Source organism: Populus nigra, chromosome 6, assembly GCF_951802175.1.
Source record: "Populus nigra chromosome 6, ddPopNigr1.1, whole genome shotgun sequence".
Lineage (NCBI taxonomy): Eukaryota > Viridiplantae > Streptophyta > Magnoliopsida > Malpighiales > Salicaceae > Populus > Populus nigra.
The window spans coordinates 20,159,251-20,177,239 of NC_084857.1; the positions used below are offsets into that span (position 1 = coordinate 20,159,251).

General features: G+C 35.2%; 2 protein-coding genes across 4 annotated transcripts; one reads left to right on the forward strand and one right to left on the reverse strand.

The window, feature by feature from the left end:
* Nucleotides 1-6,856: 6,856 nt before the first annotated feature.
* LOC133696940 (pentatricopeptide repeat-containing protein At3g06920) lies at nt 6,857-11,045 on the reverse strand. Of its 3 annotated transcripts, none has more exons than XR_009842769.1 (3): nt 10,785-11,045; nt 7,792-10,578; nt 6,857-7,410 (listed from the first exon to the last, which is right to left on the reverse strand). XR_009842769.1 is itself a non-coding variant. In XM_062119239.1 (2 exons), the coding sequence occupies exons 1-2, from the start codon at nt 10,801-10,803 to the stop codon at nt 7,901-7,903; spliced, it is 2,697 nt and encodes an 898-aa protein (XP_061975223.1). In that variant the 5' UTR covers nt 10,804-11,045; the 3' UTR covers nt 7,627-7,900. The 3 variants fall into 3 exon arrangements, 1 of the variants encoding a protein (XP_061975223.1); XR_009842770.1 differs by having other exon boundaries at nt 7,738-10,578; XM_062119239.1 differs by lacking the exon at nt 6,857-7,410 and having other exon boundaries at nt 7,627-10,578.
* A 244-nt stretch (nt 11,046-11,289) lies between these two features.
* On the forward strand, nt 11,290-17,370 carry LOC133696941 (uncharacterized). The gene is made up of 12 exons (XM_062119240.1): nt 11,290-11,668; nt 11,758-11,941; nt 12,042-12,110; nt 12,191-12,289; nt 13,018-13,097; nt 13,203-14,037; nt 14,421-15,109; nt 15,562-15,646; nt 15,757-15,808; nt 15,903-15,952; nt 16,178-16,225; nt 16,658-17,370. The coding sequence occupies exons 1-12, from the start codon at nt 11,412-11,414 to the stop codon at nt 16,832-16,834; spliced, it is 2,625 nt and encodes an 874-aa protein (XP_061975224.1). The 5' UTR covers nt 11,290-11,411; the 3' UTR covers nt 16,835-17,370.
* Nucleotides 17,371-17,989: the final 619 nt, after the last annotated feature.

Genomic DNA, 17,989 nt, shown 5'->3' on the forward strand with positions numbered 1-17,989 from the left:
AAAATAAAGCTAAACCATGAAAACTCCTCACATTAGTAATACTAATAGATTTTAGCTAATCTTTAATTGCTTTTATCTTTTCCTTGTCAACCTTAACCCTACCACTAGAAATGATATAACCAAGAAACACAATATTTTCTTGACAAAAATGACAGTTCTTTAGTTTCCCATATAACTTAGCATCTCGCTAAGTTTCAAATACAACCTTAAAATGCTATTTATGATCATCAAAAGTTCTACTATACACCAAAATACACGACAACAAACAATCCAATATGCTTCCTTAAAATATGATTCATGAGTCGCATAAATGTACTAGGTGCATTAGATAACCCAAATGACATTACCATCCATTCATACAACCAATTTTTAGTTTTAAATGTTGTTTTTCATTCATCCCCCTCTTTCATCCTAATGTAATGATAACCACTCTTTAGATCAACATTAGAAAACAACGCAACACCATACAACTCGTCAAGCAAATCATCAAGTCTAGGTATAGAAGATTGATACTTAACTGTTATCTTATTGATTGCACGATTGTCCACACACATTTACATGATACCATCCTTCTTCGACACAAGCAAGCTAGGCACGAAACATGGACTAAGTGACTATTGTATGTAGCCTTTCTCTAAGAGCTCACCAACACATCTTTGAATCTCCTTTTCCTCCTATGGATTGCACCTAAAGTTTGGTCAATTAGGAAGTGAAGCTCCCAACACCAAGTTAATTTGATGCTCAATTCCATGAATAGGTGATAAACTTTTAGGCAACTCTCCTGGAAACACATCTAAAAACTCCTTAAGCAATTTCATAATCTATCTTAGCAATTCCACATTCACTACTTGCAATAATGGTTTCACTCACACCATGAAAACAACCCCAATCAAAGCTAGTGCTTATTCAATGTCTCCCTTCTTGGCTAACATAATCCCTTTACCTAATTTCACCTTATTTTTTTACTTCACAACTTATTCTCTCTAACTTGTCAAGAACTTAATAACAACAAATTCACCTTCTTCTCATTTAGTATAAATGATTAAATATTCTTCCATCCATTGTAGGTCACATCATTATCAAATTACCACTGACACCATAATAATATATGGCTAGCTGACATCGGAGCCATATCACACAAAGCCTCATCATGATAGGTTTTGATGGGAAAAAGCACACGAACTTGCTTTGTCACCCAAATCTTTCCATTCTCGTTAAGCCACCGTAGATTATACGATTTAGGATGTGGAACAATAGCTAAACATAATTTCTCCATCAAAGTAGTGGACGCAACGTTAGTGCAACTTTTATTGTCAATGATCATTCCACACACCTTATCTCGAATCTGGCATGTTGTATGAAAGATGTTCTCATATTATTTTTCACATACATCAATCTGTGCATTCAAAACCCGCTGCATTACTAATAAATCCCCTTCCGCTGGCTCAAGATCTTCTCCTTCCCCATCCTTAACTTCAGTTTCGACGTCATTACCACTGACCAACTCCTTATATTTCCCATGAACCGCAATAACTCTCTTGTTTAAACATTTAGAAGAAATATGTCCATTCCACAAATATTTGAAACACTTAATGTCTCGTAACCTCTTAGGATGTTTAGGTTCGATCACCTTTTCTTTACCCTTCTGAACTTGTACCCCCCTTCCTAAACCCCATTTTCTCATCTCGTTTAGGTTCGATCACCTACGGGTTTGCCTTTATTAGGGGTTACAAATTGTTCCTTTGCATCATTTGTATGAGGACATATATTTGATCATGAATTCCTGTTATTTCTTCTTGAATCTCATCATAAGATCGTTGTAACCTAATAATTTAAAATTGTTGCAAACTGATTTCCCTCAAAACTTCATCTTTTTTTTCAGCCATAGTATATCAATTTCTCATAATTCACTCACAAATTCAAAAAACAATGTCTTTCAACTCAGATCACAAATTCAATAAAGAATATGAATAGCCACCACAATCACCAAGGAAACATTCGTTCCAATTCGAATCCAAGTTGAAGAAAACAATTTGTTTTAATTCATAATCCTTGATATTTCTGATTCCAAGTCAGCCATATTCAAAGTCCCAAATCTGTTTTGAAACCTTTGTTCTGATACCAATATGATGCGCTTTGGGTTCTTAACCCGAACAAATTAGTAATTTGGTATGAAGATGAAGGAAGATAGGGTTGGTTTTATGGTTTTTTTTATGGTGTTTAAGCTGAAAATTACATGATTTTTAGTGGAAATAAAGGATAAAGTTCGAATAAAATTATTTGACAAGTTAGAGATACCACAAAGGAATTTCAATAAGGATAAAGATGTCATACTCTTTGTGATCAAGAGTGATAAGTTTGATTTGTTCTTCAACCAATTCTCGAAATGAAAGAACAAGAAATGAAGCTCTCTAAACGAGAAGTTAAAAACCCAAAGGTGTCAAGGTTTTTTTTACTATTCATTTGTAATGGAAATTTACAAAAGAGCCCACCAAGCATTAGTCTTTTCATTCTAAGGTTAAATATGCTATTCTATTGTGCATTTTATTTTGAAAAAACAAAAATAACCCTCAATTTAAGATAAAAATCTATTTTTTTAAAGGGCAATGATGTGATTTTACTATACAATTAAAATGTAAATTGCTTGTCTTATTCCTAGTTAATATTAAAATTTTAAAATTATCATGATGCAAAGACTATTTTACCCTCAAAGATTTAGCTTAGAGTCTATTTTTTTTAAAGGCCAAGAAGGAGAAAACATTATTACCATCCACAGTAAATTATGTGTAGATAAACATTGTTTTCTCCCTCTTCTTTTTAGTTTTAGTTTTAATTTTAATCTAACTCAAATTTCTTACTCCCAGCTCCTTCACTCCTTAATTTGAGTTTTATTTGCCAGCTTTTACAGCACATCAGTCTTGTACCGGCTCATTGTATAGGATTAAATTATTTTTATGGAGAAACTATCAATATAATATATAGTTCTCATTAAAATACGTCATACCAACACATTAAATATGGAATTTAATTTTTTATTTTATTTTTTGAACTAATCTTCTTGCATTAAAATTAAATATATTTCCTATTCATATTTTTATTTACTTTTTTTAAAAAAAAGAGAGTTAATAGCGGCACTTGATGGCTTTATAAACCCTAGCAATAATAATGGTGATTTCCTCTTGTTAACTTTAGGAATTTCAATGACAATGAAAAGGTAATTTTGTTTTCTAAAAGTATTATATAAAAGTTTCATAATCCTGAAAATTTGCTTAATTTCTTGCGTATCAGATTTTTTAAAGAATGCTATGAAAATAAAATAAAATTTTGAGAACTAAATACCACATAATTAATATTGCCTTCATTTTTAAGAGAGGCATGCATGTCAATGCAATATTAGATAATTTGTAGTCACATTTGAAAAAAAGAAATTCAAGTGAAATATTCTACCATATAGAGGGAATAATTACCGAAAAGACCCGTTAAATATTCTACCATATAGAAAACCCATTAAAATATTTGTGTATGCATAAATTTCAAAGTAATTTTCTTTTCTATAAAAACACCCTACTAATTAACTTTCCATTTAACTTTTAAATAATTATTTTTTAGACTACAAGTGAAACGAGTCGAGTCAACTAGTATCATCATTGATTCGTTTAAATTAAATATAGTCTAACATATCAATGAAGTGTTGATCTAGAAGTTAAGACACTGCTATATCCTTATAAGGATGAAAACACAAATTTGATTATCAGGAAGCGTACTTATTGGGAGGGGTAGTCACGAACCCCGAACAAGACTAATCTCACTTTTTAAAAGAATGTGAGGATACCCGGATTAAAAAAAAGAGTCTAACATGAATCTAAGTATCATGTTGAGTTCTAAAATAATATTCAAGCTTGGTTGGTTATTTTTGTTTTTACCAAGCTTGAGCTTGCTCATGAACAATATAAAATAAAATAAATATGGATATTTTAATATAATTATTTTTTTAAAAAAACTTTATCCTTTCATCGTGTGTGAATTTTATAGTTAATTAATAAATTATTTCCTTATAATAATATTCTTTTTAAAAAATATATAACATGTTCAAGAACTTTTAAAACCAAGTAGTAAATTATTCAAACTTAAAACAAAAACATTTATTTATATATGTCGGTACATTCTACATGTCAATTTCTGCACTTCACATATTGTACTTCTGACTATTAATTTAATGTTTAATACTCTCTCTGTGTGTGTATCATAAGGTTTGCCTAAATTGACACTTGTACACCTTTAGCTCTAAGAATTATAATTACATCCCTAGAACATTAGTCGCTGCCGATTTGTTAGTTGAGGTATGAATAATAAGATGACGAAAATACCCCTGGATGATGGTGAGTCATTCTCTCATATCTCTCTTTCTTCTGTCTCGTTGTCACCATCAATTTTGGAAAATAAGAAATAATATCTCTCTCAATATATGGCATGATAATCAAAGAAAATAAGAGATTCTATGGTTTTATGGTAATTAAATTCTTGTTCATGTATTAGACAAAAATCTTCAAGATTTATCAAGCATTTTAAGGTATTTATCAGGTGAAAATAGATTGAAATTTTATTTTTTTGAATAAAACAAACATGTTTTCAATGGTGGAAAATTAAATTACTAGACAATGTGTTATTCACCACTACAAATGACATATCATTTGCATAATTTTTTAAAATGAAATGACAAAGTAAAGAAATACAGGCACATGAGCCTGTTTTTATAGGCCTATTAATTTCTTTGGGCTAGATGTTTGATCTTTTTCTATAATTTTTTAAAAATTATTATTTTATATATTTTTATTTTAAAAATAATGTAATGATTAAAAACATATTTTTTTCGCTAAAACAATAAAAAAGATGTATTAATAATAAAATGAGGTTTGGGTTGAAGATATATATTTTCCCACTATATTTCAAATGATTTAGATTTTTAACAAATTTATATTCTAATTGTAACTGTTTTTTATGGGAAAAAAAAGGAAAACATGTTACTAATCAAAATTATACCATCACGTTAAAGAATATTATGACTTTTTTTTATAGTGATATTATCTATTGCCTTATAGATCAAATAAAATATATTCTCGAACATGATTTATATTTTTATATTTATATATGATTTATATTTTTTGAATAGCATAAATCATACCAATTATAATAAGCGTTGATGTGATTTTTAATTTTGTTCTCATTTACATTTTTTAAATCAAATCAATTATAATATAATATTTGTCAATTATGACATATATCTTGATTGAGTTCATTTGTTTTTATATTTGTAACTATGTTTTGATTGTGTTTCAAAAATATATTTTGCTTCAAAAAGTATTGAATTAGGTTTTTTAGTGTTTAATTTCTGATGATTTTAATGTGCTGATATTAAAAAAATATATTTTAATATATTTTCAAGTAAAAAATATTTTTCAAAAATACATGCACTACAATATTAAACATACACATATGATGAATGTGAAGTGATAGGTATCTATGAAATGTTAGAGTTATTCTTGAGATGATGATCATCAAATTTTTCAATGAAATAATTCCCATTTAAAATATTCCAATGATATTGATACTGAATGAGAATAAAATATTTATTTTTTTAATTTTTTTTATTGTAAATTTCTTATATAATTTTCTCAAATATATTATTCTCATATTTGTTTTTTATATAGTTGTGTAAAGATGATCAATTAATGATTTTTTTTTATTGAAACTTGTTTTCATGATTATAATAAGTTTTTTTTATTTTAATAATGCTTTTTATAAAAACATTGTTTTCGAAGATTTTTTTTCATGCCGCTGATAAAAACATTGTTTTCAAAGATTTTTTTTCATGCCGTTGATGTTATTGCCAAAACATAATAAAATCTCTTGAATTAGAAAAGATAATTTTGATTTATTATATTTTTTTTAGAATATATATTTTTATTATCATATAATTAAATAAAAAAATAAATTTAAAATCAAATTGGTCTATAATCCATGTCAATCCAAGATACTATCTTTTGATGTTTTAAAAAATGTTATGATGACATTGTCTTGAAATGTTTTTTTAAAATCAAATTAAGTTTTGATCGGTTTTGTCAAGTTGCATCTGAACTCATTAGATTAATCATATTATATCAAATTAATTTTTATATATTTTAATTTAAAACCTAGTCAAGTCAACAAGTCATCATGTTAACCGTAAAGCCAGTCAGGTTTTCCTAACTAGTTACAAGAAACCAAAAACGTATTCATCAGGTAACAAATCAGTAAGTACAATGATCTGCTTAGCAAGAAACCTTAACCACACACACGCTAATGATCTGCTTCAAATCAGTAGTACGAGAAAAACATAAATCGGACCACACCGCATCACAAAAAGAAAAAGAACCTGAAACATGGACAATCCGAACAGCGAAAAGACAAAAACAGCATTGCATATAGCCGAGGCTATCCTTCGTGGACAAAATGTCACTTGTTAATGCAAGTAAAGTTGGCTGCGGTGAACCATGATGGTCCAGTAATAAAAGTTTGGGATCAAAAAGTTTATTTTCTTTGTGGTCTCAGATTCGAGCTCTAGGTTGCTCATATAATGACTACTGAAGGCTTACATAGTTGTTAACTTCAGGACCCGTAGGATTAGTCGATGTGCGCATAAATTGGCCCGAACACCCACGTTAAACAAAAAAAAAAAAATTAGCTGCGACGCATGCTAAAATATGATGTGTCAGATGTCACAAAAGGAAGACAAAAAGAGAAGCTGTAGGGGGAGGGGCATGAGTGATCACAACAGCAGAACATGAAGAATGAAAAAGCATCTTCAAACAGGAAAAGATAGTGCGAGCAACAAAAACTGTATTGAAGCATTATCAGTTGAAAAGTATCAAATCCCATACCGCTGCCATTCCAGTTAGCATAGATCTGCGTCTATAGCAGCTGAGGTTGCAAGTTTTGCTCTTGCCAGATTATAAAATGTAACTAACTATTCCTTGGACCTCTGCCTTTCTCTAAGATTACAGTAAAAATATAGTTAGTGCAGAAAAAAAATGGCCCAATACTTGTTCTACGTTGGCATTCAAGCTATTTATTTGAACTGAAACATGCCACCTCATAATTATGTGAGGATTGAAAAAACTTCATCATGATACAAGAAACATCCCTGTCGGAGGACAAATCCAAGAAGGAAACTCAGATATATGTACCCCTTTAATCAGTGGATGAACAAAAATGAGCATTCTGCTTGTACTGTCGGTTCTGGACACAATCTGATGTTGCTGATCAGCAAGACAATGAAGTATTCAAAGATATTATCATGTATGATGTCAGCTGTGAGCATCAAATGTACAACTTCGGCATCTGATACTTGCAGCATGAAGTCAATACAATTACCTGCAGAAAGAATTGCTTGTGAAAAACCAAGAATCCGTAAAACCGCATACTCAGCTCAGCAGCTAGACATTTTGATTAGTTTTTATTTTTGGTACTAATCCAGCGACTATGAAATCAAGGGAACAAAACAAAGAAAAAAGAATATGGGAACACACAGTACTATCCTTTACATTCCTAATAGTCTCCGATTATCACTAGGGAGAAAATGCATTTGGATGTCCAGAAAGAAGTATAATTATGCAAAGGTTTTTCCTTCCCAAACTGGTATTGCATAGAAAAGTTACATTTGTATTCAATTAATTTCAGAATTAACAGATAAGAACATACTGCTGCAAGGAGCAAGTATGGCTCCGTTAAGGAAGTTAGGAAGTAAGGAATTACATGTAACTCATCCACCCAGTGAATTGATCACTGCTATGCCACCGAGCAGTTGCCAGGTTAGCCACAATGGCCTGTCCCTCAGAACCAAAGAAAAAAAAACCACCTGATATTACCAAGATCTTACAGCATGTTGAGATTTTGCTGTTTCCCTCAAAACAGCCCCCACTATTGCCGCCTGCTCAAGACATTCGGCCTTATGCAGTGCATCCAAAAGTGCAACACAAGTCTTGGTATGAATACTGCAACCCTTCAACCGAGTTTCCTCAAAAAGTTGATATGCGTCCAGTGCCCTATTTGCGATGCTCAGCCCTTCTATCATAGCATTATAACTAGCAGAATCAGGTATTCCCCCACTTGCCCTAAATCTCTCAAATAGACTACTTGCCTGTGCAACATTTCCAGACTTCGCAAGTCCAGAGATCATGGCAGTGTAGGTGATGGTATTGGGTTTTAACCCTTGCTTTTGCATCTCTTGCCAAAACACAAAGGCCTTGTTAAATTTCCTAACCTTACAGAGGCCATTTATGAGAATGCAATAAGTTATCTGATTTGGAGTGCATTTCAAGTCTTTCATGGACTGAAAGCAGACAAGGGCCTCATTAATTTCCTCGGCTTTCACCAATCCATCCAGCAAGCAATTCCATGTGTATACATTGGGCGTTAAACCTTTCTGCATCATTTCTTCCATAACTAGATATGCTTCATCAACTCTACCAACTTTTCCAAAACCATCAATAAGACTACTATAGATCACCTGATTTAACTCTATGCCATTCGACTTTGCTTCCTCGAAGAGCATGTATGCTTCATCAAGTCTATCAATTTTAGCAAGGCCATCAACGACAGAACCATAGGTCACAACAGTTGGATGGTGGCCCATTGCCTTCATTTCCTCCAGTAGCTGATAAGCTTTGTTCACCTTACCTGACTTGCAGAACCCATCAATAACAGTGTTGTATGCACGGGTGTCCAAAACACAGCCCTGGTCCTTCATTGCATAATATAACTCGTAGGTTTCCCGTGCGAAACCAGCTTTCACAAGGCTATGGATTAGGATCGAATAGCTTCTTGTATCAGGAAGAAACCCTCGAGCCTTTATTTCCTCAAACAAAGCCCTGCCTTTCTCAGTTTCACCAGCCTTGAAAACACAATCCATGTAGGTATTCAGGAGCATGAGGTCAGGAGAACATCCACTACGCATCATTTCTTTGTACATCTTGTGACCATCCTCCTTCCTGTCACACTTGAAGAAATTTCTGATGAGGGATGTATAAACAACAACATTTGGAATTTGATCAGCATCCAGCATCCGTTCATAAATCCTGTAAGCATCATCCACTCTACCTTGCTTGCCCAAACCATCTATAAGCGAACAGAATGTAGCACCATCTGGGGAGCAAACTTTATGATCCATTCCTTCAAATATTGAACAAGCTTCATCAAGCTTTTGAGCTTTACACAGCCTATCGATCATTATGTTTATGGTTCTGACATTAGGAAACAAGCCAGCCTCTTTCATGGCATCCCGAACCTTGAAAGCAGCCTCGACATTTCCAGCCTTGCAAAGCATGCCTATTATAATGTTATATGTTGGAAGATTGGGCATTGCATCTCTCTTCATCTCCTCAAAAATTCTTAATGCCTTGTCTGTTTTTCCCTTCTTCCCAAGGCAAGTAAGAATGCAATTATACGCAACCACACTTGGAATGCACCCTTTTGCCCTTTGCCTCTCAAGCAAACTGTATGCCTCGTCAAACTTTCCAGCTGATCCATAACCCATAATCATGGTGTTGTAAGCATACGCACATGGAACTTGTCTGTTTTGCTCCATCTGCTCAAATATCTCCACGGCTTCATCAAGTCTGTTGGCTTTGCATAGAACACCCATCATGCTAGTATAAGTCACATCATCAGGCACTATACCATTTGCCTTCATCTCATGAAAAAATTTCCAAGCCATATCCACCTTTCCCACCTTACCAAAGCAGTCTATGCAAACATTATAAAGCACAATATCAGCATCAAAAGTGTTGCTCTTCATTTCATCCAGTAGGGAGAGAGCAGCATCAACACGACCCTCCCTGGAAAACACACGAATTAGAGTCGTAAGCAAATGCACATTCACTTCGTAACCCAGCTCTTGCATTTCATTGAAAAGAGCAAGCATGCGATCAGATTCACCTACTTCAGACAAAGCACCGATCAAAGTTGTGTAAGCAGAAAACGCCGGGCGAAATTTAAAATGCCTCATCATTTGCAGGAGATCAAAAGCTTCTATAAGCTTCCGTGATTTAACACAGCTCGCAACTAACTCCACGCAAGTGTAATTAGTAGGCCCAAATCCTGCAATACTCATCTCTCCCAGAATCTGCTCTAAGTAATCAAAATTCCTAGTTCTAACCATCACCATAAGAAGTGAATTATAAGCTTCCGGACTAAGTGGTTCCTCACTTTTCCTCTCGACCCAACGGAAATAATTCACTGCTTGATTAACATCTTTCAACCTCCTTAACACTCCAATAACCAACTCAGGTTGAGGTTTTTCATTAAACATTGACAAAGAATTCTCAAGGGCTGGTCCCCATGAACCACTTTCCAAAACATGGCACACGTCATCTACTCCCCGTCTCACACCATCAGAACTCCTCGAGTTTTCTTGATTGACCCCTTCATTACAGAGATGAGATTTCCCACCCAAATCTGAAGGAGGGCCATTAGAAAATGAAGCCAACTTCCTTGAATTGATTAAAATGTACCAACACCTTGAATTGTAACTCAATACTATTCCTGCAGCACCAAAATGAAAGTAAAAAAGAAGAAGTATAAGATAACTAGAAATTCAAAGATCCCATTTTTGTAGCAAAATCTAAGAACAAGATAGGGTTCAAATTAAATACAAACATCCCATTTATGTAGAAAAATCCAAGAACAAGATAGAATTCAAATCAAATAAAAAATCCCCATTTTTGCAATCTTTCCATAGAAAACTTTACCCGGGTTCCTCAACATCATCTTCACCTGTGTGCAATCGCTACGCTGTTTTATCTTGCAGATCAATCTTCATAATAATCCATGTTTCAAGGAGATAAATAAAAGTAAAAAATAAATTGACCCTAAGAGGTTTTAGGGTTTAAGAGAGTGTTTATCAATGCCACAGAAACTAGGAACCCTGACAACAATAAATGAACTTAACTACAAATCAGTACCTCATCTTCTAAATCTATTCATATCCGTACAAAATGTACGGCCCAGTACCAGATTCTATATATATATATATATATATATATATATATATATAAAGAGGAAATCTCAATAATATATTCTTGAATCTCATCTATTTAAAAACAAAAATACTGTAAAAAGGAATAAAAAAAATATTGTAAAAAGAAAAAGATAGGGACTGATTTGTAGTTTCGTAACCACAGCTTCACCTTCAGAATAAACCCGATGCCTTAAAACGCGGCGTTTCACCTTCCCCGTCCCCCTCATTGACTGGTAGGAATCTTTTTTACCCCTTTCCACAATAACACTCCACAGAAGAAGGGAAAATACAGAGAGCTTTTCTCAAAAAAATAAAGAAAAAAAAATCAATGCATATCTTCTTCTGTTAAATCAATCAAATGGCAGCAGCAGCAGCAGCATCGCAATATCCGAAAGAAGGAGAGGGTTCATACAGGATGGAAATGACAATTCAACCCTCAGACAATGACGGAACAAGCACCGAACTCCGTGCACTCGACTGTAACCTCACCTCTCTCTGTGATCACATCCAAATCGAAGGTTTCAATTCAGGTTCTTTCTCCGATATCATCGTCCACGCCATGGGCTCCACCTACCACCTCCATCGCCTCATCCTCTCACGCAGCTCCTACTTCCGGTAATTACTCACTCACTCACTCGCTCACTATTAATTAATTAATTAATCATCATCGTAATTACAATTGATTTGATTGATTTTATGATTAGGAATATGTTGCATGGTCCATGGAAAGAAGCGAGCTCGCCTGTTGTTACATTAAAAGTGGATGATAAAAATGTGAATGCGGAGGCAATTGCTATGGCTTTGGCTTATTTGTACGGACATCACCCTAAGCTTAATGATATTAACGCCTTTCGCGTCTTAGCTGCCGCTTCATTTCTTGACCTTCAGGTAATAATTACAAAAACAAAATGTTTTTTTTTTAATTATTATATATATGAGTGACGGTTGCTCTGGTGTGTTTAGTGACTTTGGGTTTGGAGTGGTGCAGGATTTGTGTGCAATTTGTACGGATTTTATTATTTCCGAATTGTGGACTTCGAATTTCTTGGCGTATCAGGTTCGGATTTTATTATTATTTGGTTTGGTTGTTGTGAGGTGTGTGTGTGGTTTTTTATTTATTTTTTTGGGTTTTCTCAGGTGTTTGCGGAGAGTCAAGATTATGGAATACACGGGGAACGTGTGAGAAATGCTTGCTGGGGTTACCTTTGTCAAAGTGGTGCGATTGAGTTGAAAGAGGTAAGATTTTATGCTATTGTGTAAATGGGGGGGATTGTGGGGGATGATCAAATGGGGAACAGATGTTTAGATAATCATCGATGATTGTATTGATATCGTAAGAAGAACAGTGGAAAAATCTGCATCACCAGGGTCGATTTTTTAGATTATGATTCATTTGGAATTAGTGCCGCTTCCTCCCTGGGAAGCAAGATTTTTGAATGACAGGTTTGAGTGACTTGTGATGAGCCTTTTCTGATGTTATAGGAGAGTGAAATGTGTGATGTTGTATTAGTATTATTATGCTCTCAAGGGAAAGTGAGGAAATTGTAATGATTATCTACACATTTATCATGTTGAAGTTTCAATAGTCATGATTTTGAGTTTTTTCCCCCTTTTAATGAATTCTATGTTTTTGTTTATGTAAGATGTTTATCTAAAAAGGTGAAATTTTTTGAAAATTTAATAAAATTTGTTTGTACTATCTTATGATTTTGTCTATCGAAACTTTGTTTTGTGTGCTATTTTCTTTCAAGTGGACCTGTTTCTTAACATTTTTAATGGAGTGATTTTATTTCTTTGTCCTCTCTGGAAATGATGATTTATGATGTTAAAGTCTTCGTGGCAGCCTAAATTCATTTTCTGAAGATTGTCTTAGCTCATATGTGTGTTTTGATATTTTGGTATTTGGTTCTATCATGTTGTTATATGTGCAATCTATAAATTATGGATCCTTCCCATTGTGGTAGGTACTTCCAAAACTTTCCTCTCAAACTCTGCATGCATTACTGACTTCAGATGAACTGTGGGTATCTAGTGAAGAGAAACGGTAAGGGGTAGAGGTAGCTGATAAATCTCGTTTTCTAGACACAGGTTGAGGTTTAATTACTTTTGTTAACTATTAAGTTTTTCCTTTTCCATTTCTGTTAAAAAGGTTTGAACTGGCACTGTACACTCTTCTTGCAAAAGGTGCCTTTTGCAAGACTGAACATTCTGAGCAAGGAAGTCCCAGTGCTGAGGAGAACATGGATGTTCATTCTGACCCTTCAAAAGCAAAGGGAAAAAACTTGAGTGATAACTGCACTAGTAATGCATTGGAATCTGAACTTGGATGCTTAGCTCTCAAAGATGGCCTTGAGGGACATGATGCTGCTCGTAATCTTCTGGTTGAGCTTGCTGATGGTGTGGTTGACTTCCAGCCAGGGGTTTCTGTTTCCAAACAACAGGCTCAACAAGCTGCGTACACTCAATCGAATTTGGGGACACTACATCCTTGCAATATGGGACAATCTTCATCACTGAGCAACTCATTTTCAGTGATGAATGCAAATGGAACCTCATGTTCTTATGTAGAAATGCCAATCAGTGCTGGAACAAGTGGACTAGAATCTAGTGGAGTGGCTATGGAGGGGCCATCTGAAGACGGCTCATACCATTTGAATAATAATAATTGGCTTGCAAGCAACCAATCTAGGAATTGCAATTCTCTGGACGCTTCCGGTAATGGGCTCATTCTCAATGATTGGGAAAGATGTGACATGCCTCAACTTTCATGGGGTGGTAGGGTTGTGGGCAGAAGACAGGTGAAAGGTTATGCTAAAGGGAACTGTGGAGTTCATAGGGAGGATTATGATACTTTCATCAACATATTTGAAGGGGGTTCTCTTTTGTATTGCAACATGTCTTTTGAGGCACTTTTAAATGTAAGAAAGCAGCTTGAAGAGTTGGGTTTTCCTTGCAAAGCTGTGAATGATGGTCTTTGGCTGCAGGTTTGTTCTAACAGCTGTTGGCTTCCAATATTGTAAATCTTTTTCTATTTCATGAGAATTATATATTTTGCTGTGTATAAAAGATACATGAAAAAGGGAATGGGATATTCCATGCTGCTTATGCACACACAGAATCCAGTTCATAGGTTTTCAGGCTGGATCTGGGGTATCATCCCCTTGCTTCATACATAAACCATCTGATTTATCTGTCTTTTTGAATTTACTCCTCAATTAAATCTTGGAAACTGCCACCAGAGAATAATGCTACCAATATTATGCCTTTTATTCATCTATTGGAAGATTATACACCATTTCCCATGCCAATACAACCATTCATTTTTTTCATAAACTATGCTGAATTCTTGTTTGTATGTAACATGCAGATGCTTCTGAGCCAGAGGGTGCAGGAAATTGGTGCTGACACTTGTAAAATGTGCTGCCTAATGAGTATGGCATGCACTTGCAGGCAGCCATTTGGGATTTCACATGGAGTTGCCACCACAGGTTATTACATGCAAGAGCATGAGCACCACAATTCTCCTGGGGGTGTGACTAATGTATATGTTGCTGATTCTGGTCAAGGTGAGGGAAATGGCCTCTTTAGGCCAGTACGAGTGCATGTTAGGGGACCTATTGATGGGCTTGCAGGTATTGGGCGTGGAACTACATTTGTGCCAGCAGCTGCATGGCCCCCTACACGTTTTGTTTTCTCTCGTGTGCCATTTGGTATGGGCAACAGAAATTGCCAGCAGTCTGTTGCTAGTGATGATTCGGAGAACAGAACTGACCACAATGGAGACCTATCAGGGGATGGGTTGACAGCTCTTGTCGGGTTAAGTCAAGGGGGGAGCAACTCGACTATTCATGGAGAGCATATGGAAAGAGGATATGAAACAGATTTGCACGGAAGATTGTCTAAAACATCAGTTTCAGCACCGAGCACCAGTGGTATCGCTGTCCAGATGCTAGAATCACCAGAACATGCCATTGGATTTGAGTGGGAGAATGCAAACAACTCCATATCGCTAGATATGAAAACACCTTTAAGTCATTTCCCTCCATTTCGTTTTGGGTGAGAGTTTATTGCATACTTGTTTTCTTGCATTTCTCAAAATTAGTAATTTTGGATAATGAAAGATGTTACACAGAGAGGCTTAGGTGAGTGGACACATTGAATGATGGAATGTCTTTTGGCCATAACCTGTGCTCTGGATAATTTTTTTTTTTTTCAATTTCCTCTTCATTTGAGGCTATCACTTGTACACAAGAATTGCAAATCACAACCTGATTTCTCAGGATTGTAGTTTGACACTTTGGAGATAATATCTGAACTCAAATCATAGAGTCATGGTCAGCTTTATCCGCCTGTCTCAAGAACCAGCCATCATGAGTTTGGTCATCCTCTTCATTTGTGCTACAATTCCACCCATGATTTAACTCTCATTTTCTCCCTCGGCCTTTTCATTTAATTGGTGAATGCTTTGTGGAACAAGTTCTTACATATCTTCTGCTGAATTGACACAGGGTTGAATTTGAGGATGTGCACAGGCTCAGTGATGGCCAAGTCAAGCACTCTCCGGAACTCTTTTATGCTGGTTCTCTCTGGAAGGTATTTAAAATATCAGCTGTTCACTTGTGAACATCATTTACTAGTTTTACGAGGGTTCTTCAAATGTTCTTATAGAGGTTGATCTTTACATGATCTGTTTGATTTTATAGGTTAGTGTTCAAGCCTTTAATGATGAAGATCCTCAAGGACGTCGAACTCTTGGTATTATTCTGTTTACTAAAAACTTTTATGCTGAAAACATGCTATTCTACGTTCATCAGGATAGATGGAAATTTTGTTGCCTTTGTCTCTGCAGGGTTGTTTCTTCACCGAAGGAAGGCAGAGATTACTGATTCCCTCAGAAAGGTTAGCCTTACTTACCAGAGATGATCTGTTATCAATCATGTATCAACTATGAAAGATATTCCTCCTTTATCATGTTCTTCCTCTTCTTTCCTTTTTTTTTTTTTATGGTTTCCCTTTTTTGATGATTACCCTGTCACTGGTGGTGTATTCCTAGAATTCATGATTGCCACGTATTATAGTTGAAGCTATCAATTACCACCAACATAACTTGCTTTCCGGTTTCAGGTTCATATGTACGTGGACTCTCGCGAAAAGGTTACTGCTCGGTTTCAGGTAAACTTGCAACTAAACAAATGAGTCTTGATTTAGTTACTTTCATTAGTGCCACGAAAATGCAAGGAAGAAGGGCATTCACACGCAAAAAATATATTTCTGAACCATTGAATTGATGGGCCCCCGAATGGGTTCCACCTGTAACTGTTTCATGGTTATTTTCTTTTTCAGTGCACTGTTTGTGGATGCATTTGCATAGCACCGTAAAATTACTTACCATCAGAAGGGCATTCACACGCAAAAAAAAATATTTCTGAACCATTGAATTGATGGGCCCCCGAATGGGTTCCACCTGTGACTGTTTCATGGTTATTTTCTTTTTCAGTGCACTGTTTGTGGATGCATTTGCATAGCACCGTAAAATTACTTACCATCATTGCTCACACAATTACATATTTGTATAATTATGGCCCCCTTCTGGCTTAATTTCAGCTGATTTGTCCATCAAAGAGAGAAGTAATGGTGTTTGGAAGACTCAAACAAAGGGGCACTCTTTTACCTAAAGCTCCTAAGGGATGGGGCTGGCGTGCTGCTTTGTTCTTTGATGAGCTTGCAGAGCAACTCCAAAATGGGACCTTGCGAGTGGCTGCGGTTGTGCAACTCGTGTGAAATCAGAAAGTGGGTCTTCCTGAGTATTTTTATCTCAACTATGGAAATATTGATTCTTTATGCAAGCTCAAAATTGCTCTGCCGTGCTGTGTGCCGTGCTGTTTAAGATGTAAAAAAGTAAAAAACCATGAGAGCATTCTCCTTGTGCCTCACTTTGGCTGCAATATGATGCAACATTTCCATAGTTCAGCTATAACTGGAGACTGTAATCCGGCGCCCATTACTTTCCCCAGATTGTAGTGATAACCAGGAGTGTCACCACCACATGAAGCAAAGTGATACTGGACGGATAGAAAATACTCCTTTGTTTGTTTAGTCTTCTGCTTGGCCTTTGCCGGAATCAGGTTGATTTGATTATAGAATCGATAGTTATACACAGAAGAACGTCTGCCCCACCACAGATCTTATGTATACTCATGCTTGTACCAAACTAGCTATTTACAACGATAAATAATTTTTAAAATATTCTTATGATAGCTATACACCTATTGTATTTGAACTAATTCTTGAAATATTTTGGTAATGTGTTTGCTTAATTTTCTTTGATTCATCTCATCCTCGTGATAAAGTCGTTGTCGTCTGCATGGTGGATGATAGATCCATCTTCCATGAACATCCAAACTCTCAAGGGCGAGGAGTGTTTAAGATGAAACTAGCGGTTATTTTTTTTATTTTTTTATATTTAGAAATATATTAAAATAATATATTTTTTAAGAAAAATAATTTGATATCAAAACCATGGTTGTTGAAAATGTGTTTTGACTCGTAAAATTGTATGATTTTACAAGTCAAAACATATAAAACGTGTAAAATCAGGGTTAAAACTTGAAAATCAGTAAAATCGGTCAAACTCGCATAAAATCGGGTCAACTCGTAAAAAACGTTAAACATGTAATATTTTCACGTGAAATTTAAATCCAGCTGAGAGAGTGCTTGTGTTGACTTAGCACTCCCTTTTCCCAGTCCCCATCCCACCTGTGACCGACACTCTAGTGACTCCGCCCTTTATCCCTAACTCCCTTCCCCTTTCCCCTTTCCCAGCAGATTAAGAAATCACTTTCCCCAGATTAAGATTAAGAAATCGGTTGATTCGGTTCCACTCTCCACTCTCAGTTGGTTTTGCTTGCTATCGAGATCCAGAGTGTTCTTAGCAAG